The following is a 23,123-nucleotide window of genomic DNA, read 5'->3' as shown; positions in this document are numbered from 1 at the left end:
ATTGCATGAGAATGGGTGGGGAATAGGCCAGGCAAAGCCCCACAAATGGTCAGTATTTTTGGAAGGGCAGTCTCATTTGTAATCTTGCAGTTTGCTTCTCCATCCGCTATTCTGTACAGGCATCATTTCTTAGTTGAAGAAAACATGTTGTCTGACATATCATTTACATCTAAACATTTAGTTGAATGGTAAAGCTTCACTGATGACAGTTATGTAGACTGAAGTAATTGAAAGAAAATTATCTTTTATTGCTGTGCACTTCAACTTTTGCTTCATGCCACCCATTTGCAATACATTGTGTTTTAAACCTATCAGTGTTTGAGTAGTACATTAATTTTAGTCAATAATTATTGCCTTTCTTGATTACAGCATTTGCTCAAGTTTCTAGTGCTTGCTAATCAGTACCTTAGAAGATAGGTCTATAAATACAATGAGTGTAGTGTTAAAGCTGCATCTTTGGAGATCTTTTGGAGAAGTGTATACTTTTACCTAAACACAGACAGAAGTACACTTTTCAGCAGCAGGTCATTGATTAATATTCAAAAAGCAGTTAATTCTGAGTGTTTTTGTATTTCAGGGAGGAAATAAAAGAGGAATCTGAGGAGGAAGAAGATGATGGCATTGAGTCTGAAGAGTCATCCGGACAGAAGGAAGATCCTTATGATTCAAAATCTCAAAAAATGTTAGAAATGTCTGAAGAGAAACGTGCTAAACTTCGGGAAATTGAGGTAATACTGAACTCTACCTTTATTTGATTTGATTTGATCTATTGCAGTCACATGTACCTAAATGCAGTGAAAAGCTTTGTTTTGCGAGCAGTACAGGCAGATCTTCGCAAAGAAGGACGTAGAGATCAAAGAGTGCTTAAACAGAGCAAGGCATACAGCTTACAACTGTACAGGAGGTGCGCAAAACAAGATCAATGTTACCAATACAGCAGGCCACGCAGCATCAGAGGAACAGGAAAGCTGACGTTTCAGTCCGGGACCCTTCTTCAGAAATGGGGGAGGGGGAAGGGAGCTCAAATAAATAGAGAGGAGGCATGGGGCTGGGGAAGGGTTGGTCATGGGATGAGGCCGGGGGTGGGGAGCGTTTGAAACTAGTAAAGTCCACATTGAGACCATTAGGTTGTAGACTCCCAAGGTGGAATATGAGGTGCTGGTCTTCCAGTTTCCGGGTGGCGTCGTTGTAACACTAGAGGCGGCCCAGGATGGACATGTCGTTCAGGGAGTGGGAGGGGGAGTTGAAGTGGCTCGTGACTGGAAGTTGTTGTCGTTTGTTGCGAACAGAGTGCAGGTGCTCTCCGAGCCTCCGCTTGGTCTCACCGATGTAGAGGAGGCCACATCGGGAGCAGCGGATGCAATAGACTACGTTAGCAGATGTGCAGGTGAACATCTGTCGATGTCTCACCTATCACCATCCCACCTACCTTCCCCAGCCCTCCTCATCCCCGCTTCCTTGACCTGTCCGTCTTCTCTCCTACCTATCTCCCTCGCATCCCTGCCTCCTTGACCTGTCTGTCTTCTCTCCCACCTGTCCGCTGCTCTCACGTCACTGACCAATCCCACCACTGCCTACCTGCACTCACCTATCACCATCCCACCTACCTTCCCCTTCCCCAGCCCCACCCCTCCTCTATTTATTTCAGAGCTCCCCCCACCCCCTCCCCATTTCTGAAGAAGGGTCCTGACCTGAAACATCAGCTTTCCTGCTCCTCTGATGCTGCCCGGCCTGCTCTGTTCCTCCAGCTCCACACGGTGTTATCTCTTACTCCAGCATCGGCAGTTCTTACTATCTCAATGTTACCAGCGTCTCATTATTTGAAATTACAGTGTTCATTCAGCTGTTTAATAACGGCAAGGAAGAATCTATTGTTGAACCTGTTTGCGCATGTTTTCAAGCTTCTGTATCTTCTGCCTGATGGAAAACGTTGTGGAAGAGCAGTACCAGCGTGTGAGGAGTCTTTGACGATGTTGGCAGCCTTTCTATGGTGATGGGAGGTTGGCTTCCGTGCTTTCCCCACAACCTTCTTAGTTTCTTATGGTCCTGGGCAGAGCAGTTGTCATACCAGGCTGTTATGCAACCAGACAATATGCTTTCAGTGGTGCATCTGTAGAGGTCGGTGAGGGACCTTATGGACATGCCAATTTTCCTGAGCTGCCTGAGGAAGAAGAGGCATTGTTGTGCCTCCTTGACTGTCGCGTTTATGTGGGAAATCCAGAACAGGTTGTCAGTTGTTGTCACTCCTAGGAACTGTTTAAATCTTGAGTGTGTTTCAACCGACTTGTTTTGCAGGAAATCAATTAAAATACATCATTTGAAATAATACAGTTGAAGAATTTGAAGTTTAGCAATGGCAGTGCTGTCTTTCTGGAATTTGTCATCTCGCTTTTAATATCTCACTTTATAAAGGTGTAGAATGACAGATAGGAAAGCCCCAGAACCAATTGATCAGACCTCTAGCCATGAATGGTGGTGGATAATTAATCAGTTAGGCAGAGTCTCCACATATATCCCCATTCTCAATGATGTGGGGAGCTCATCACATCTGTGCAGAAGACGAGGCTGAAACATTTGCAGTGATAATCAGAACTAGTTGGTAGCTGACCCCTCCTTGGAATTTCCTGTTAAGTTCCAAGTATCACAGATGCCTGTGATTGCAGCCAATTTGCTTTATTCCATTTGGTTTCAAGAAATGGCTGATGCCATTGGTTATGGTAAAGGCCATGGACCTTGAAACATCTCCACAGTCGTACTGAAGACTTGTTTCAAACTCGCCGAACTACTGACAAAACTCGAAGCTTGACACCATCTAGGACAAAGCAGTCCACTTGCACAGTGGTAGTAGTTTAAACTATTAACAAGGTGTACTACAGTAACTCCCCAGTGCTCCTTCAACAGCACCTCACAACTAAATGACCTCTACCACCTCGAAGGGTAAGGCTTCAGATGCATGGGAACACCACTACCTGCAAGTTCCCTTCCAACTCTCCTACCATCCTGACTTGGAACTATATTGCTGTTCCTTCACTATCACTTGGTCAAAATTGTGGAAATCACTTACTTTCTAACAGGAAGTCTACCTACTCCCTGTGGATCACAGCAGCTCAAGAACACAGCTCACCACCAATTACTTGATGGGAATTAGAATGTCGACCTGGCAAACCACATCGTACGAACCAATATAAACCAAATGCAAAGACTGTGGAGGTGCCTAAACATACCTTATGTTTCATGAGTTGAGCAGCATTCTGTTGATTTGTCAAATAGTTTTAACTGTTGCAGATATAGAAAACTTGCTTTGAAGAGAGACAATCACTTACAAAACTCCATTTAGCTGTGTTGTAACTAGTCCTGTGCTGAAATTCCACCTTTTGTTAATGACATTATTAGTAATATTGCTGTCTTTTTTTAGTCACAGCACAATAACAGACAACATTTGAATAAGTAAGGAATAGGAAACCATGTGGCCAATTTTGTTATCAATCTTTCTCGATTACTGTATCTCAGTTTTTTCTTATCTTGTATGCCTGTAATGCAACATTTATTGCCTCTTACTGAGGCAACTTGGGAAATGCTTTTATTGACACAGTAGTTCTGCATCTGGCTAGGCAGATCTTGAAACGTATCACACTACAGGAGTACAATACAGGAGCAATATTTTATGGGCAAGTGGTAAAATGAAGAAAATTTGATGGTAGATCTGTTGGTGAAGGAGAATGGTCAGGGGGAATAATTTATTTGAGTCTACTCATGTTGCTGCTGTCTACCAACATCAAGCTATTGTATGCTTCTTCAGCGTTTGAACTAAAAACTCTGGATAACATTGTTACATTTTTATTAAAAACTAAAATTGCATTGAAACATATAGAAGTTGGAATGATGTATTAGTTCTTCAAAGTTAATTTAATCTAAATGACAATATTAGGGAGAGAACTTTAAGAACAAAAGAAATCTGAATGGAGTAGGCTTTTGAACCTATTTTGTCATTCAGTAAGATCGTGGCTGATTTATTTCAAAGGAACTCTACGTTTCTGTAACAATCTCCATAAGCCTTAATTTGCTTAGCATCTAAATAGCTATTTTATGAAACCAGAATCGGATCTCCTCAAGCTAGCTCTGCCATTTAACATGATCATGGGTCATCTTTGACATCACTTTCCCATCTGCTCCCATATCCCTTCATTATCTGGCAGACCAAAAATCTGTGCCTCAGCTTTAAATATATTAGATGATAGCACATCGTCACAACCCTCCAAAGATGTACAACTTATCTCTGTCTTAAATGATCAGACTCTTATCTTGAGACTGTGCCCCTTGTTCTAAATCCTCCAGCTAGGGATACTTAAGTGAGCTTGTCTCACAATTTTCTAAACTACAGAAAACATCGGCCCAACTAACTAATCATATATCAACCTTCATGCCCCACGAATTAATCAGTTAACTTTTGTTGCATCTCTTCCAAGCAAATATATCCTTTCTTAAATATTAACATCAAAATTATACATAATACTCCAGGTGTGGTCTTGCCAAAGTCCTGTACAGATATAGTGAAACTTCTTTGTTGTTACTGTTCAGTCCTTTTGCAGTAAAGACCACCATTCAGTTTTCCTTTTTAGTTGATTGCTATAACTGCACGCTGTGTTCCTTTTATGAGTATGCCAAGTTTCTTTGTGTATTTAAACATTTCATGCTTTTAAAATTCTGAATTTCTAACCTTAGAATTAAAGTGAATAACCTCCCACTTACCCATATTATATTCTATCTGCCACTTTGCCCACTTACTTAACCTGTTGATAGCTCTCTGCAGTCGTTGTGTTCTCCTTAAGGCTTGCACTGACACCAAACTTTGTATTGTCAACAAATGTAGACAGTTATGCTCTGTCTCTTTATCTGAGTTATTAACATAGACTACACAAAGCTGAGGCCACAGGAGTGGGAGTCCATAGGAAACAACCTGCAAACTTGAAAAATGTTTTATTTATCCCTACTCTTTGCTTCCTATCCATTAACAAATCTTGCATGCCAGCTAGTATTACTACCTTCAAGTCCATAAGCACTTAGCTTGTATACTAATCTTTGTATGATATCTCATTGAATGTCTTTTGGAAATCGAAGTATATCATATCAACTGTCTCCCTGTGTCATACCAGTTATATCCTTTAAAAATATCTAACAAACTTGTCAAATATGATTTTCCTTCCGTGAAACTGTGTTGACTTTGTGTGATGTTGTGCTTAAATATATGCAAAACTAAGCAAACATAGCCTTCTGAGTTAGAGAATTTGAAAGATTTACATCTCTTTAGTGAAGAAATCTTTCCTCAGCTCCAGTCCTATATGGATAACCATCTTTTCTGAGACAGTGATCCCTTCTTCTGTACTTTGCAGCCAAGGGAAATATTCTCCCAGCATCTACCCTGTCAATCCCTTGAATAAATTTACATTTTTCAGTGAGATTACCTTTCATTCTTCTAAGTTTTGGGGAATTTAGGCCTATTTCACTCAATTCTCCTCGTGGGAAAATCCACCACACCGAGAATCAGTCTAGTGGACCTTTGCAGTCCTTCCAAGGTAAAGAAACCACACTGTACAATGGTACTCCTTGTGTGGTCTTATTAAGTCCTGATGCAATTGAAATTGGAATAAAGAAAGCAAAACTTAAAATTCTTTTGTAAGAAAGACTAACATTATTTGCCTTTTTAGTTATTTGCTGCATCTACGTGTTTAGTTACCAAAAAAATTGCTGGAAAAACTCAGCAGGTCTGGCATCAAATGCGGAGAGAAAGCAGAGTTTACAGCACCTTCTGAAGCTGTGTTTCTCTAGCAATTTGTGTTTGTGTGTTTCAAATCTGTAGCATCCACTGTCCTTTTATTTTTGCGTGTTATCTTTGACTCATGTACAAGCACTCCCAAATTCCTCTGAACGCCAACATTTTCCATTTTCTGATCACAAAAAAGTGATTCTTCCATAAACATACTGGTCTTTTGTTTTTGAATGACAACTATATTTTAAATTGTTAACTCTTCATTTCTTTCTTAGCTAAAAGTAATGAAATTTCAAGATGAATTGGAATCTGGTAAAAGGACTAAGAAATCAGGAATGACTTTTCAACAACAGGTTGAGCATTATAGAAGTAAACTATTACAAAAGGTAAGAGAGTTAACTGTGGTTGGCTAGTTGCCTGAGTTGAGCAGAGAATCAGCAACTGGCTTTCTGCAAAGTAAATCAATTGTAACATCAGAAAGGTATGAGAAAGTGTAAATGACTAAAGGATAGCGGGCAGCAGATGGCATGGAAATCCTTGAAGCATTCCATATTTTTTAGGGGCCCTCTTGTGGCACAGTGATATTGTCACTGCCTCTGGACCAGCAGGCCTGGGTTCAAGTCCCAGCTGCTCCAGAGGTGTGTAATAACATCTCAGAACTGGTTGATTAGAAAAATAGAAGGCAGTGGAAAAAGTATCAAAACAGTTATGCCTATGATTTAACTTTTTAAAGAAAATCAAATGCATGATAGCAGCCAAATAATTGTTAGTAATCTGAGAAGAAATTGTTATTACAGTTCATAGTTTACACTTTATATGAAGCTCACAATTTGCAAACAAAAAATTGCGAAAGTAACCTTTTTTCCACCATGTAGGAAAAGGAAAAAGACCAGGATAAAGAACTAGAGAAAGAAGTTGGGGATCTTGAGAGAATAAAAGATACAACCAAAGAGAAAGATAAAAAGGAGAAAGATAGACTTGAAGAACGGAGCAAAGACAGAGAGAGGGATAAAGTCAAGATCAAAGACAAGGAGAAGAATAAGTTGAAGAGCAAAGATAAAGAACGCAGTAAAGATCGAGCACGGACTAAAGAGAAGCACAAGGAAAAAGGCAATTCCTCGTCACCCTCCAGGTGAGCAAATACATGAAACAGTAAAGTGAAAGAATCTGTTGAAATGCTGGTGATATCTGAAGTTCAACTGTAATTGACATGATTCACCAACTGTTTTCACTTACCATTAAATTTCATATGGTGTCCCAAAACCTGCAGCTGAGTTCTACAATGATCCTTTTATTTCAGCACCATTCAATTTTTCAAATTATTTTAGGCAAATAACAAAGAAAGAACAATGGAATTCTTACCTTTGGCCCATGGAGCAAATTGCATGAAGATGCACTTTTATCCCTATTGCTACAGTCATTAAGCTGCTGCCTTGAAATTTCACTCAGTCTGGATTTTAATTCTTGTGATCAGGCTTTGCCTTCCATTAAAAATGTTTGCGTGGACGTTACAATGCTCTTACGTAACTAAATATTTAGAATTTATGTTAATCCCTCACTGACTTAAACCACATTTTTAACATGGATTCTGACCTGGGGTTTAGATTAGGGTAAAGATTTGAAGGTCTGTCTGCTATTTATTTTGTGAAGAAAGTTTTGCAGTATCAGTTTAGTTTCTGATAGGCATAACGCTAATATTAATTATTTGTTTATTGGGGTCTATATAATTGCTATAGATGTTTGTCACAGAAACATCTGAATTAGTGCAGACGGCTCAAAATATATTATTAGGATACTTGGGCTCCGGTTTGGCTGAGCCATGTGTAGCTCTACGTTTGATCTGCATTATGTGGCTTAAGAAGCAGCGATGTGGTTTTGGTTCCATTATTGAGTCCTGTGAATGATGAAAGAAGTCCTGAGTGATTTATAAGAGCAAAGCTCCAGGAACAGAAAACTTTAAATATTGGAGAGGAAGACATCCTTACAAGGCTCTTGCATGTGAGAATTTAAGTAACATCTGTTAAAGAATAAGTGAACTGTTAACAGTTTGAGTCATTTAAGAAGAGTCATTACCCAGATTTTCCCATGATCAGACTGTTGTCATTCCAGCATGTGATCTTGGAATCCTCACTGTAGAAGACTGAAAAGGAATTGCCTTGGAAATTGAACTTTCTCCCATGCAATTCCTCTGTGCCTTGAATTCTCTGAAAGCCTTCACTTAAATCAGAATGTGGAGAGTTTCGATGAAATTAATTAAATAGTTACTTAGGAAAGGTTAGACAATTAAATACATAGTCTAACTTCTGAGTAACTACTCACCTGACCCCATGGTTGCTTCTGTCACCACCAACTACAGCTCCTCCTGATCTGACTCCCCTGCTCTGCATCCTCTCCCACTTCACCCTCCCCAGGACCTCCATTGTGTCCTGTTCCTACAGATGTGACCTAAACTTGGATGTTGAGAGTATAACATGCTACTGTTCCATTGGCAAAGTTTCACATTAGCAGCCTTGTTCAGAAATTTACTTAGTTTGAACTTAGCAGACAAGCATTTATGGATTAGGGTCAGTGAGAAGACAGTAGCTTGGGAGTCAACTCCACAGCTGAAAGCATAAAATAGAAAGAGGCTTGTTTTAATTCAAATTCATCTTGTTACTGAGAAGGAAAGCATTATTGACCAGTATAGTCATTTGCATACATTTCAGAATCTTTAGGACAAACAGTTTTAACTATGCCATTTGAGTAAGCTTTAACCAGTGCAGTTGGAGATACTGTAACATTGCATTTGTATTTCAGGAAAAGGAGGTGTACAAGCTCCCCAAGTCCCTCGCGGAGCATCAGATGTGAAATATCCGTGTCTCCTTGGTCTGAAAGGTCACAACTAAAAGAAAATACGCTGTCTCGGTCTCCATCCCCAGCATATAAAGATTCCCCAAGACAGAGCAGCAAACGGAAAAAAAGGTTCGCTCTGTCTTCATATAATGTGTTTTGCAATTGGTTAATCTGCAATGAGCTACGTAAAATTTTCTGGTAGAATTTTCTCAGCATGTAGGTTAACTCGTGGAAACTACACACCTTTTCAAATAGATCCATCAATATTCGGAATTCATATTTCATGTTAAGTCTTCTGTTGGAAATGTTTATTTTTGCCAATTTTTTTTGGTAGATCTTGGTCTCGATCAAAATCACCTAAAAAATCAAAGCATTCTCGTTCAAGTTCTCCGAAGAAATCAAGGCGATCGAGGTCACGCTCGAGGACTCCTCACCGGTCTCACAAAAAGTCAAAGAAGAGCAAACGCTGACATCCATTAGGTTTGCTTGTGCGCTATAATGTACATAAAGGATGATGCAGCATTTTTGTACTTTGTTTTGCTCCTTTGTTACTCTTTTCCATTTGTTTTATAGATGGAATAAATATTTGCTTTTGTATTTGGATAACTGCAACTCATGTTTAAAATGGGAATATGATTCAGATCTGAAAATGGTGATCAGTTAGAAATAATCTGTGTAACTGTTGTTCTTGCAGTGTAAAGAATTCACTTCTGCTCCGCTACTTAGTTTTGCTTTTGCTTCAATACAAGTGTTGTGGTTTTTTTTATATATAATACACAGTGAAGAGCTGCAGGGCCAGTATTTTTGTTTTGTTATGTGACCCATATGCATCTCTGTTCTGTTTCTGTAATTACCGCAACATTTAAATAAACTTTTGTGGCTCCTTTCATGATGTTGATTAGTTTTTTTCTTTTGGAGAATAGCTTTAGTTTAAATGGGTCCACGTAGTACTTGTATCATAATGAGTGTATGTTTTTCCTGTGAGGGTGTGGGATATTCATCTTAAGTAAGTGCCACATGTGACCTAAGGAAGAGCAGGAAACTTATTCCTTGATGATTCTGTAAGGATATGTTTACATTCTTACTTCTCTTTATATCAGCACAACTGCTTGGCAGTTTAGAATGAAAAATTGAACAGATATTTTTCAATTGTAATGGGACTTCTGATGCACCTATTCATTCATCACCTTCAAAGTTATAGTTATGTACATACATAATATAAGCATTCTAGCCTTTCACATCTTGTATTCCATCTTTTCAGTCCCTCCTGGGAGATACTTCCAATTGTTTCTTGTAATGCATCAAGTATAAATGAAGCAGTGTATTAAACTGAATTATCACAATGCGATGTCGTATGTATTTGCTTTCTCTCTTAACCCCTCACTACAGAATTTTAACTAGTTATAGCCCTGGTTCATAGTCAATGGTGCAACATTTTTTTAGCAATATCTTCCCTGTTGCAGTGATGTGCAGACCTGTTGACAGCTCCTAGCCTGTACTAAAGAGATGTTTTCTTGTTTGTATAATTTTCTTACAATTTTTGGACACTGATGTTAAGTATAACACGGAGAGGTTCTTCACTCAGGTTTAGCATGTACTGTGGCTGAATTTTTTTTTAAATTGTAAGAATTAAGAGGGAGCTGGCCAGTAATTATTTATTGCATCAATGCTGGATAGTTGAGGATTTTTAAAGTCAATTTGAACTTTAGTTTGAAAACATGTTATAGAGGTATTACAACGTATTCAATATCTATTATGCATGGGATAATTGAGCAATAGCAGCAGAATATTAACGCTTTAAGATCATCAATCACAAATGTCATGTTCTCCTCTGCTGATTTTATATGAAGATTGGGTCTCAGTTCCTTTTTTCCAAAACAAGATATTGTGAAACTTGAAAAGGTGCAGAAAAGATTTACAAGGATGTTGCCAGAGGGTTGAGCTATAGGAGAGACTAAATAGGCTGGGGCTATTTTCCCTGGAGCATTGGAGGCTGAGGGCTGACCTTATAGCAGTTTATAGAATCATGAGAGGCATGGATAGCCAAGGTCTTTCCCCAGTGTAGTGGGTCCAAAACTGGAGGGTGTAGATTTAAGGTGAGAGGGGTAAGATTTAAAAGGGACCTAAGAGGCAAATTTTTTTACACACTGATGCATGTATAGAATGAGCTGCCAGAGGAGGTGGTGGAGGCTGTACAGTTACAACGTTTAAAAGGCGTCTGCGTGGGTATATGAATAGGAAGGGTTTAGAGGGATATTGGCAAATGGAACTATATTAATTTCGGATATCTGGTTGGCATGGATGAATTGGGACAGAAGGGTCTGTTTCTGTGCTGTACATCTGAGCCTATGAATAATTGTTCACTTGGTATCTGAGCTGACCATTCAGCTTGACAGATAATTCCTGACCCAGCCCCAAGATGATGCAAGTTATAAGTTTGTACTTTGAAATGTATTTCTGAAGCTATTAATTAAATTTTGTAATTTTTTTATTGTCTCAGCTTATGTTGAATCTTCACATCTTTTTTACAAAATTGTGTGGACATGGCCTACTGCCCAGTCAGAGGCCTGATTTCTGTCCAGTAAAACAGAGTGAAAAGCTTTTTACTTAAAACCCTGGAGGTCTGTTTCTGCCCCCTCATCAAGACAAAGTTGATTTCTGTTTTTATAAAAATGTCTCTTGGCTTGTTACAAAATGCCCTGAAATTTCTCCCAACTTTTCAGAATTTCCAGAGACTGTACCTCTTCTACCTTAAATAAGACGTTGTGAACATGAATTCACAGAATGAAGTCCTTGCATAAAATAATACAAATGAAGCATTGGTTGAACATGTACCTTGGATACAGCTCAACAAAAGAACAATTAATTCATCAGCTTCTGATCTGCTCAGCAGAATTAGCTGTGAATGAGGATCCCTCCTCGAGATCCCATGAAGTTAGAATAACAGTCTGAGCCTTGATCATTTTGGACCCTGATCACCCTTGTGTTCGTCAAGATTTGCTATATAAATTAGATGCTGACTATGCTTGTCATTCTTTAACTATTGATCTCGTAACTATAATACAATAAATGTACAGAATAAAATTACTTGCCCTTTGTAGTGATATCACATTATTATCGGTGAGTGAGTATTTATAAATATGGAAGCAGTTTAACTGGGTATTTGTAGATAGGATTATTCCATGTCTTCTCTCTAAAGGGATATTTTGCCAGGCGCACCCACTGTTTCTGATTTAAGGTTTCATGTCAATGCTTTCCAAAGCTGTTTGCCATTGTAACCTCATGTTGAGTCTTAAATTGTCATGACTCCAGAGCTGAGAAAGAATCTTGATGAGGAGACAGAAAGGGACCTCCAGGGTTTCCAGTAAAAAGCTTTTCATTGGACAGAAATCAGCAATACCCAAAAACCCAAATTTTGAGTTCATTGACAACTGCACTCAAAACACTGTGAAGGTCTAAATACGTTCCTCAATGTGAATTTCATTATGGCATCTATTCTAGTGTATTTCTGGTATTGAGTGACTGTAATATGAAGCAAGCCAAGCAATCAATCACTTCGAGGAGTTCTCATAAATAGCTCGAAGGTAAGGAACAGGTTTATCCTTTATTTTAAAGTCAGCAAAATGTAAATGGGGCCACAAATGAGATTAATGTAGAAGCTGAAAGATCATAAAATGTTTAAAACTAAAACTTTTATGATGGATTGGAGATATTTGACATTCTGCAAACAGAAAATTATTTTTTTCTGGGTCAGGGATGCTGTACCCTTGTGAATTGCAGTTCTACAGAAGTTGGATCAAAATGCAGCAGCCTCTTCTCCACCGCCTCCTTATCATGAACAAATTCTGTACATGAAGTTAGACTGTGACAGGAGAATGCACTGATAATCAAACCCCAGCACTCCTCCAATCACACGTTTGTGTAAATCTCTTGATTCAATTACCAAAATAACCAATTCTCTTTAGAGATTCTATCAAAAGTATGACAAACATCCACCAAACTTAGTTTGTGAACTCAAAACAGTCAGCTTATTTGGACAAAACTTATTTTTAAATCAACAGGCATGCTGTCATAGGACAAAAGACAAGTCTGGGCAGAGACTATGTTTAAAAGAAATGAAAACAAATGATAGAATGTGATGGCTTCTCACGTCCTGTTTTCCTGCTGACAAAACTGAATCGCTTATGGCTGTAGGTAGATGATAAATGTTCAGCTCTGATTACAATCAGTTTGGATTTGAATCATTGGGATTGGTCACCAGCTGTCCCTTAAAGTTTTAAAGTAGGCAGAAATATTAGCATTTGGAATGTCATTACATCCTAGGGATTTCTGCTGAGAGCAGGATTTCAGGAGAGAGCCTGCAATTTCTGTGAAGTCTTTACTTTGCATTCTGGGTCTGTGGAACAATGTTTAATTCTCAACAGGATTGTAGGCAATCAGTAGTGTGGTGATGCCTAGCCCTTTCAAAACTTTTTTTTTCCTAGTCATTGAGCAATAAGCCCCATGTCTTATCTCCTGGAAAGGTTTGCTTAACTTTTTTCCAGTCTTTTGATTTCCAGTAGAAAGCAAGTAAACCACAGTAAACCTGTTGTCTTCATTTCCCAGATATCAAGTGGTAAAACACATTTCAATCCAGAGAATGTCAAAAGAATTTCATTTTGTTTCCCAGATAATTTTAAATATGAATATGCTTCCAACAATGGCAACTGGAAATTGGCGGCAATAAAACTTGGGTGAAATTCGGAACCTTAGGCTCTGCATTATTGTCAAATGTATTATGTGGCAAATACAAAAATTTAAAATAAATCTTTTTCTAATTTTCTGCTGTTTTGGGTAAGCTCATACAGGACTGTACTTTAAAGTTTTGATTAAAGCTGCTTGCAGTAGTGGAATAAAAACAATCAAAACAAAGAGTTGATTACATTAAATGATTTATCTTTTTTACCCCCACGATCTTTCTACTGGTTGTTTTAGTGAATGCTGCTACCATAGAACATAGAACTGTACAGTACAGGAACGGGCCCTTCAGCCCACAATGTTGTGCCAAACATGATGCCAAATTAAACTAATCCCTTCTGCCTTCCCTTGGTCCATAGCCCACTAATTTTTGCATATTCATGTGCTCATCCAGAAGTCCCTTAAATGCCTCTATTGTATCTGCCTCCACCACCACCCCTGGCAGTGTGCTCCAGACTCCTACCACCCTCTGTGTAAAAAAAACTTGCTCCTCACATATCCTTTGAAATTTCCCCCTATCACCCCCTCTGTATGCCCCCTACTTTTAGACATTTCAACTCTGGGGAAGATTCTGACTGTCAACCCTATGCAGCTCATTATTTTATAGACTTCTATCAAGTCTCTCCTCAGCCTTTGCCGCTCCATAGAAAACAACTTGATTTTTTTGTAGCACCTCCGTTTAGCTCATAACCTTTAATCCAAGCAGCATCCTAATGAACCTCTTCTGCACCCTCTCCAAAGCATCCACATCCTTCCTGTCATGTGGTGACCAGAATTGAATGCAATACTCTAAGTGTGGTCTAGCCAAAGGCTTATAAAGCTGCAACAGGACATCCCGACTTTTGTAATCAATTCCCCGGCCAATGAAGGCAAGCATACCATACACCTCCTTTACCTCCCTATCTAGTTGCATGGCCACTTTCAGGGAGCTATGGTGTTGAATCTCAAGATCCCTCTGTATATTAATGCTGTTCAGGGTCCTGCCATCAACTGTATACTTTTCCTTAACATTTGATCTCCCAAAGTGCAGTACCTCTCACTTACCCAGATTAAACTCTGTCTGCCATTTCTCTGCCCATATCTGCAACTGATCTACATCCCGCTGTATCCTTTGACAACCTTCTACATTGTCCACAGCTCCACCAATCTTTGTATTGTCTGTAAACTTACTAACCCCCATCTACATTTTCATCCAAGTCATTTATAGATGATATATATATATATAGTCACAAACAGCAGAGGAGTATGGATCCCTGCAGAACACCACTAGTCACTGATCTCCAGCCAGAAAAACACAATTGTCCTCTGCCTTCTATGAGCAAGCCAATTCTGAAATCACGCAGCCAAATCACCATGAATTCCATGCATCTTAATCTTCTGAATGAGCCTACCATGAGGGACCTTGTCAAAAGCCTTATTAAAATCCATGTAGACAACATGCATTACTCTACTTTCTTTGATCATGTTTGTCACCTCCTCGAAAAATTCAATCAAGTTAGTAAGATATGACCTGCAGAAAGCCATGCTGACTCCCTAATTAAGCCATGCTTTTCCAAATGTGCGTTAATCCTATCCCTGAGAATTCTCTCCAATAGCTTCCCAACCACCGATGTGAGACTCACTGGTCTATAGTTTCCTGGATTATTCCTAGTTCCCTTCTAGAACAGAAGAACATTAGCTACTCACCAGTCCTCTGGGATCTCTCCAATGGCTAACAGGGATACAATGATCTTGGTCAAGGCCCCAGCAATCTCCTCTCTTGTCTCTCTCAATAACCTGAGGTGGATGCCATCGGATAATGTGTATTGATCCACCTTAATGCTCTTCAAGAGACCCAACACCACTTCTTTCTTGATCTCAAAATGCCCGAGCATATTAGCATGCTCCACATAGATCTCACTATCCTCCATATCCTTCTCCTGGGTGAATACCGATGCAAAGCACTCATTTAGAATCTTGCCCACATCCTCTGCCTCGAAGTACAAATTCCCTTCTTTATCCTTGAGTGGTTTGATCTTCTCCCTAGTTATCCTCTTATTCAATGTATAGAATGCCTTGGTATTCTCTTTAACCCTACTGCCAAGATAATTTCATGGCCCCTTCTTGCTCTCCTAATTCCCTGCTTGAGTTCTTTCCTGCTTTCTTTATGTTCCTCACGGGCTCTGTCCAATTTTAGCTTCCTTAACCTTACATATGCTTCTTTTTCTCTTTTGACTAAATTCACAACCTCTCTCGTTATCCAATGGTCCCTTACCTTGCCATCTTTGTCCTTCCTCCTTATTGGAACATGCCAGTCCTGAACTCTGATCAGCAGGTCTTTAAACAATTCCCACATGTCAAACGTGGACTTGCCTGATAACAGCTCCTCCCAATTAACACTCCCTAGCTCCTGCCTAATACTGACATAATTTGTCCTCCCCCAGTTTAGTACCTTCCTGCAAGGTCCTGACTTATCCTTGTTCATAGCTATCTTAAAACTTAAGGAGTTGTGATCACTGTTACCAGAATGCTCTCCCACTGAAAGGTCAGTCACCTGGCCAGGCTCATTAGCCAATACAAGGTCCAGTATGACCCCTCTTCTAGTTGGCCTATCCATATACTGTTTCAAGAAACCCCCTTGTGTGCACTTAACAAATTCTGCCCCGTCTAAGCCTCTTGCTGTCAGGGAGTCCCATTCAATATTGAGGAAGCTAAAGTCACCCATTTTGTTTTTATTACTAGTTTGATAATTCTATACTTGCTGCTTGTTCATAGCCGTTCAGTAATATTTCAAGCTTTTTTTTAGATGTTATTCTGTTAAGAGTGACTGTTTTTTTGAAATGATGTTTGAGCCAGTCTGAACATACTTTGTATTTTCCACTTTGAAGAATGGTAGAGATATGTGTTAGATACCAAGTGCTCTCTGACTCCCAAACCTGTGGAAATCATTGCAGGGTTTCCCAGGTACCATTAACCTCCCTTCTGAATGAAAAATATTCTATGGTGCAATTGTTTAACTGCTAATGCCTTCCTTTCAGATTTGGTATGCTGTCAGGTATTGCTCATGTCCTAATGTCCAATTTATTTTTTAAGGGAAGTTGGTTCAGGGATGAATGTTGACCAGGACACCAAGGGATGCTCCCACCCCAACTTCTCAGTAGACAACTGTATTACCTTAATAGCTGGTTACCATCTGTGGATTGTTGTGAAATCAGAAATGACAGTGAACAAGAGTACTTTTGCTCTTTAGTATCAAAGTAAGGTCTCAGGGAATTTGGGGCATAAGGGAAAGAGGGGCCGGTGGGGAGGAGACTCTGGGATCAGAGACAGTTAAAAGTCAATGCAATTTCAAAAGAAAGTAACAGGACAAAGTAAAGATTCAGGAAGCCTATTCCAGTTATGGCAGGGAATGGCAAATAGCAAACTATAAGAAGTGTATTGATTAAACTGGAAGATAAAAATAATAAACAGATGAATAAAGCATCTGTACTGAGGGATAGGTTACAGTATACAGCCCAAATAAGGGTTCTGTATACAAATGCTTCAAGGGTAAAGAATAAATTAAATGAGCTGCAGGCACAAGTTCAAATTGGAGAATATGATGTAATAGCCATTTCTGAGATGTAGTTGCTGGATTGTCGGGATTGGGAACTAAATATACCAAGTTATAAGGATTACAGGATGGACAGGAGAAATGGCGGAGGTGGTAGAGGAGTCTTATTGTTTAGAAACAAAATTACTTCAATGGTGAAGGAGGATATAACGAGGGGAAAGCATTCGGTGAAGACTATGGAGGACTAGGAAAGGATCCAAACTGTAATAGGTTTGTGTACAGCTGCACTGGTAATAGTTCTGAGGTGCTAGATTGCATGAATGCAGAAATTAAACGATTGTGCAGTAAAGCCAAAGTAGTATTAATGGAGGATTTTAACTTGAACATGGATTGGGAGAGGTAGACAAGCATTCTGGCAGAAAGGTACTGAATTTTTGGAGTGTGTCTTGGATTGTTTCCTACAGCTATATGTCCTGGATGCAACAAAGGACGAGCAATATTGGATTTAATAATGCACTGGATTTTCATTAGTAATCTAATTGTGTGTGAATATTTATCAAGTAGTGATCATAACATGATCGAAGTCGATGTAGTTTTGAAAATGAAAAGCATGCATCAGCTACAAGATTTTAGTTTTAGGTAAGCCTGACTTTAATGAAATGAGACGAGATTGTCCATAATAAACTGGGAAAATCTGCTAATGGGTAAAACAACTGAAGAACAGTGGAGGACGTTTAAAGCAACATTTAATGCCGTACTGTACAGAAAGATACAGCTGTGGACAACTAAAGAGATAAAGGACAGCATAAAACAAAAAGAACGGGCTTACAAGGGTGCAAAAAAAAGGCACAAATCCTGCTGAATGGGAAAGATACAAGGATCAGCAAAGGGCCACAAAGCAGCCTGAAAGAGTTACTAAAAAGGATTATAAAAAGCAACTTGCCAGCGATATCAAAATCAATAAGAAATTCTGTAATTACATAAAAGGAAAGCAGGTGGTCAGGAGCAATGTTGACCCACTAAATTATGAAAGTGGGAATATTGTCAATGACTATGGTGGAAATGCAGGCATGTTGAATAATTACTTTGCCTCAGTATTCACATTAGAAAAAGAGATAGCCCATCAAAAGTCCCAAGGAAATTAATAGCGGATCCAGAATAGATACTGAACAAAATTAACCTAAGTAACACACTGGTAGTGAGGAAAATAATGGTATTAAAGAGTGGCAAGTTTCTGGAATCTGACAGTTTCCATCTAAGGGTGTTATACAAACTAGGAAGCACATTGTACACACCCTAATTATAATCCCTTCGAGATTGGAAAATTGCATGTCACTCTACTTTTTAAGAAGAGTGAAAGGTGAAAACCAAGGAATTATAGACCACTCTAACATCTGTGGTGGGCAAATCATTGGGAGTCTATAATCAAGGATGGGATAAGTGAACAGCAAAAAGTTTTTGGTTAATTGGGCAAAGCCAGCATGGATTCGTGACGTGTAGGTCCTGCCTGACAAATCTCATTGAATTTTTTTGAAGAGGTGACCAAGGCAGTGGACAAGGGAATATCTGCACATTGCTTACATGGACTTTGCGAAAGCATTGATAAAGCCCACATTAGACTTAACTAAGATAGAAGGCCTCAGAACTGACATCAAATTACTGGGCATGGCTGGGAAATCAGTTGAGTGGTAGGCAACAGAAAGTAGGGCTAATGGGTAGGTACTCAAATTAGCAGGATATGACCAGTGATGTTCCGCAAGAATCTGTGTTTAGGTGCTCAATTATTCACAGTATTTATTAGTGACTTGGATAATGGTATAAAAAGTTATATATCCAAGTTTGCTGATGACAAAGTTAGGTAGCATTTTAGACAGTGTAGGTGATAGTTTAAAATTACAATAGGGTATTGATAGAGTAAGAAAATGGGCAAAACAGTGGCAGATGGAGCTCAATGTAAGCTATGCTTGAGGTTATCTATTTTGGACTGTAAAAGGATAGATCAGATTACTTTCTATATGGTATGAAACTCAATACATTGAATGTCCAAAGACAGTTCGGTTTCAGGATTTTTAAAATGTCACAAAGAGGTGCAGAAAATAAGAAAGCCAATGGAATGCTGGCATTTATATCTAGAGCACTGGAATACAAGGATGCAGAAGTTAGCTGCAGTTGTACAAAACTTTGGTTAGACCCCACTTGGATCGTTGTGAGCAGATCTGGGCACCACACCTTAGAAAGCATGTATTTGCCTTGGAAGGGTTATAACGTAGGTTTATAAGAAAAATACCTGGGCTTCAGGGATTAAGTTATTTGGAGAGATTACGCAAATTATGCCTGTTTTCTCTAAAATTTAGAAGGTTAAGGGGTGATCTGATTGAAATCTTCAAGATACTAACAGGAAAAGACAGAGTAGATAAAGATAAACCTTTTCCACTGGTTGGGGATTCTAAAACGTAGTCTAGGAATTAGGGCCAGACCATTCAGTAGAGATTTAGGAAGCACTTCTACACACAAAGGGTGGTAGATGTTTGGAACTGTCTTCCACAAATGGCAGTGGGTGATAGATCAGTTGTTAGTTTTAAATCTGAGAGAGATGCATTTTTGTTGGGGAAAGGTATTAAGGGATATGGGCCAAAGGCAGTGATATGGAGTTAGGCCACAGATCAGAATGGTGGGAGAGACTTGAGGCGCTGAATGGTCCACTGTTCCCATGTAACAGCTGGAGACTAGCTAACTTGCATTTGAACAGCTTAAAATTCATTCTTTACTTCATGCTGGAGGGGAGTGGGAGAGTTTAGTTGAAACGATAGTTGAGAAAGAATGACAGACGCTTACGAAAATAGTTCATGCAGCAAAGGTGTATCCCGATGAGGACGGAAGATTCTAGAAAAGGGATGGACCAACTATGTTTAACCAGGGAAGTTACGGGTAGCATCAAATTGAAAGAAAAACCTTATAACGTGGCAAAGATTGGGGCAGACCAGAGAATTGGGAACATTTAGAAAGCCAACAAAACATGACCAAAACAAAACTAAAGAGGACAAAAATGAACTGAGAGCTAACTAGCAACTAATATAAAAATTGGCAGCATGCACTTAAATATATAAAAATGAAAGGAGAGGCTAAAGTGAGTATAGTCCCCTTAGAGAATAAGGCTGGGAAAATAATAATGGGGAACTAGGAAACAGCGGAGGAGTTGAATAAATACTTTGCAACAGTCCTCACGGTATAAAACTTTATTTAGCATTTTTGGAATGCTATTAATCAGGGACTCAAGGATGAGAGTGGGGCTAGGAAGTAAACATCATAATTATCGTTAAAGAAAAACTACTAGGGAAACTACTGGAGCTAAAGTTTGATAAACCCCTGCACCTGATGGGTTCATCCTAGGATTCTAAAAGCAATTAGGGAGATGGTGGATGCATTGGTAGTAATCTTCCAAGAACCCTTGGATTTGAGAAAAATCCAGTGAATTGGAAAACTACCACCTTACTCACAAAAGGACGGACACAAAAATATGGTTACTATAGTCCTGTTAGCTTATAATGTCTGTTATAGGGAAAATGTTAGAGTGCATTGCAATGGATGTAATAGCAAAGCATTTAGAAATATGTCTTAAAATCAAAAAGGGTCAGCATGGCTTCACAAAGGGGAAAACATGCCTGACAAATTTATTGCAGTTCTTTGAGGAAGTAAGAAGCAAGGTAGCTAAAGGGAAACTACTGGATGTAATGTGTTTGGATTTCCAAAAGACATTTGATAGGGTACCACAAATCAGGTTATTTAATAAATGTTGGCATGGTATATTAGCATGGACAGAGGATTGGCTAACGAATAACAGAGAGTTGAGATAATGGGGGACATTTTAAGAATGGGGCTGACCTGTAACACAGGTATAACTGTTGCCACAATTATTCATGATATACATCAATGACTTGGATGAGGAAAGTGAATGTACTATAGCCACGTTTGCAGATGACACAAAAACAGGTGAGTAGTGAGGACAGCAGAGGGAGTGGTTACGTGAGAGGGCAAAAAAACTTGTCAGATGGAATACATGTGGGAAAATGTGAGATTATGTACTTTGGCAGGAAGAACAGTAGAGCTGAATATTATTTAAATGAAGAAAGACTGCAGAAAGCTGGAGCAGGGAAGGAATTGGGATCCTTATGAATGAATCAAAAAATTGCTTGTTCAATAGGTAATAGGAAAAGGAGATGGACTCTTAGCCTTTATTTTGTAGGAAATGGAGTGTGAAAGCAGAGATATCTCACTTAATCTGTACAAGACATTAATCAATATTGTGAACAGTGTTGATCCCCTTACCTAAAGAAAGAATTTCTCGCATTGGAAGCAGTCCTCTGAAGGTTCACTAAGTTGATTCCAAATATTGTTGGATTTTGCTGTGAGGACAGGTTGAGTAGGTTGGGCTTATACTTATTGGAGTTCAGAAGACACCTTACTGAAATATATAAGGGGGCTTGACAGGCTTAATGCAGAGAGGTTGCTCCCTTGTTGGAGACTTTAGGATCAGAAGGGATATTCTCAGAGTAAGTGGCCGTCCATTTAAGACAGAGATCAGCTGTAATTTTGTTTCTTAGAATAATCAGTCCGTGAAATTCTTTACTGCAGAGATCTGTCAAAGCTGAGTCATTAAGTATGTTCGAGGCTGAGGTAGACAGATTTTTGATTAGTCAGGGAATCAAGGGGATACAGCCAGAAAGTGGAATTGAGGATTATCAAATTATCCATGAACTCATTGAATGATAGAGCAGACTTGATGGGCCAAATGGCCTACTTTTGCTCCTACATCCTATGGTCTTTTCCAGGTACAAATTCCAACATAGACTTCTTGTATTCAATATTTTCAACAATAATGCACCAATCCATAATTCTTCACAGAAGTTACATGCCACAGAATCTGGTTCAGGTCTCTGAGTAATTTGACCACTGTTGGTACAGACTCTCAGGCATCTGTCTCACAGTTTTACATTCAGTATTTTTATTTATATGCCAGTATGGTGCAGTTCTTTACTTAATATATTCATTAGGTTTCCCACAGACTATTCCAAGCCTAATAAAATAAATGTTTATTTTGCCTAAATGCGTTTACAGTAACCACAAGAGAATTGGTTCTAGTTCCACAGCACATCCTCAAGTGTGGTAGAAAAAATCAAAGATTGTGCATGGATATATTGTACTGTGAATAAAGAGGAAAGATAATGTTTTCTTTTATATAAAATATTTCAGTTCTTGACATGACCTGAAATATTTTATAGCCAATGAATTGTTACTTTTATGATTAAGGTAAATATGACAATTAGTTCGTCCCTACACAGGATAGTACTGAAACCTTGAGACTGCTAGACTTTATGATATACAGAATATGTCTTTATGCATTATATCAGCTGAATTATTTCCTTGGTATCTGCTTTGCCTCAGTGATGGAATATTTACCGAGTCATGGGGTCAAGCCAAATACCAGAGTTTTGACTATTTCATTTTGTAAAGGCCACATTTTCATTTTTTTTTCTTATTTTTTGGATTGTGGACCAAAAGGCAAAAAGAACTGCTTTAAACTAAGGAAACTGTGGAAAGAAATGTTGCAATTTTAAAACAATTTACTGGAATTCATTGTGAGTTGTATTTACACTGTTGCCTTGTTTAAGCAGTGGGGTAGGGGATGGGGGGGCGGTGAGTGACGTTGTGAGCTTGGAGGGGAGGCTTGCTGGACTCATCAGCACTGTGGGTATGTATTCAGGGTGGGTTTTGCCCAGAAGACATTCTGTTGATTGGTTTGTCAAATTGTGTGGATCAGGAAAGTTCAGCACGACAACAACTCTCTGATTGGTTCATGGCAGTTTGACAGCCTGTGTGCAAAGAACAGAGGGGCAGAAAGCCTCTTGACTGTCAAAAGACCTCATCTCGCTCTTGCCTTGTAGAAAAGTAGCCAAGAATAGGAAGATAGCTCGCTATTTTTCCTCACTATTTGCCAATAAGCTGCGGCCTCTAAGCAGTGACCAAAAAAGTGAACAATTAGTGTGCCAGCTGTCCTGTGTCTGCAGTAAAGAACTGAAAGGACTTGGGAGAAAAAGAGGAACACAGATCAGGACTCTGAAGAAGCAAACTATTATTTGTTTGAATCCTCTGGACTGAAGCTCTTGAAGTGTGTTCCCTTAATTGTTTTTTCATACATAGCATCAATGATTTTGTTCTTGTGTGTGTGTGTGTGTGTGTGTGTGTGTGTGTGTGTGT

General features: G+C 39.0%; 1 protein-coding gene and 1 long non-coding RNA gene across 5 annotated transcripts in view; one reads left to right on the top strand and one right to left on the bottom strand.

Annotated features, from left to right (window-relative positions):
- LOC109916235 (U2 snRNP-associated SURP motif-containing protein-like) overlaps positions 1 to 9,488 on the top strand; it is a 49,483-nt gene extending 39,995 nt beyond the window's left edge. For all 3 annotated transcript variants that reach the window (XM_020515949.2, XM_020515950.2, XM_048604868.1), the window contains 5 exons: positions 578 to 728; positions 6,043 to 6,153; positions 6,643 to 6,899; positions 8,564 to 8,728; positions 8,934 to 9,488. In XM_020515949.2, the coding sequence (XP_020371538.1) occupies positions 578 to 728; positions 6,043 to 6,153; positions 6,643 to 6,899; positions 8,564 to 8,728; positions 8,934 to 9,069 (820 nt within the window). In that variant the 3' untranslated portion in view covers positions 9,070 to 9,488. The remainder of the gene's footprint in view (positions 1 to 577; positions 729 to 6,042; positions 6,154 to 6,642; positions 6,900 to 8,563; positions 8,729 to 8,933) is intronic.
- Positions 1 to 23,123, bottom strand: part of LOC125484789 — a 121,025-nt gene that overhangs the window by 78,173 nt on the left and 19,729 nt on the right. The gene's annotated exons all lie outside the window — the stretch shown is intronic.

Source organism: Rhincodon typus, chromosome 14, assembly GCF_021869965.1.
Source record: "Rhincodon typus isolate 14 chromosome 14, sRhiTyp1.1, whole genome shotgun sequence".
Classification (NCBI taxonomy): Eukaryota; Metazoa; Chordata; class Chondrichthyes; order Orectolobiformes; family Rhincodontidae; genus Rhincodon; species Rhincodon typus.
The sequence above is the reverse complement of the archived record's forward strand: the minus strand, read 5'-3'. Positions and strand labels throughout refer to the sequence as shown.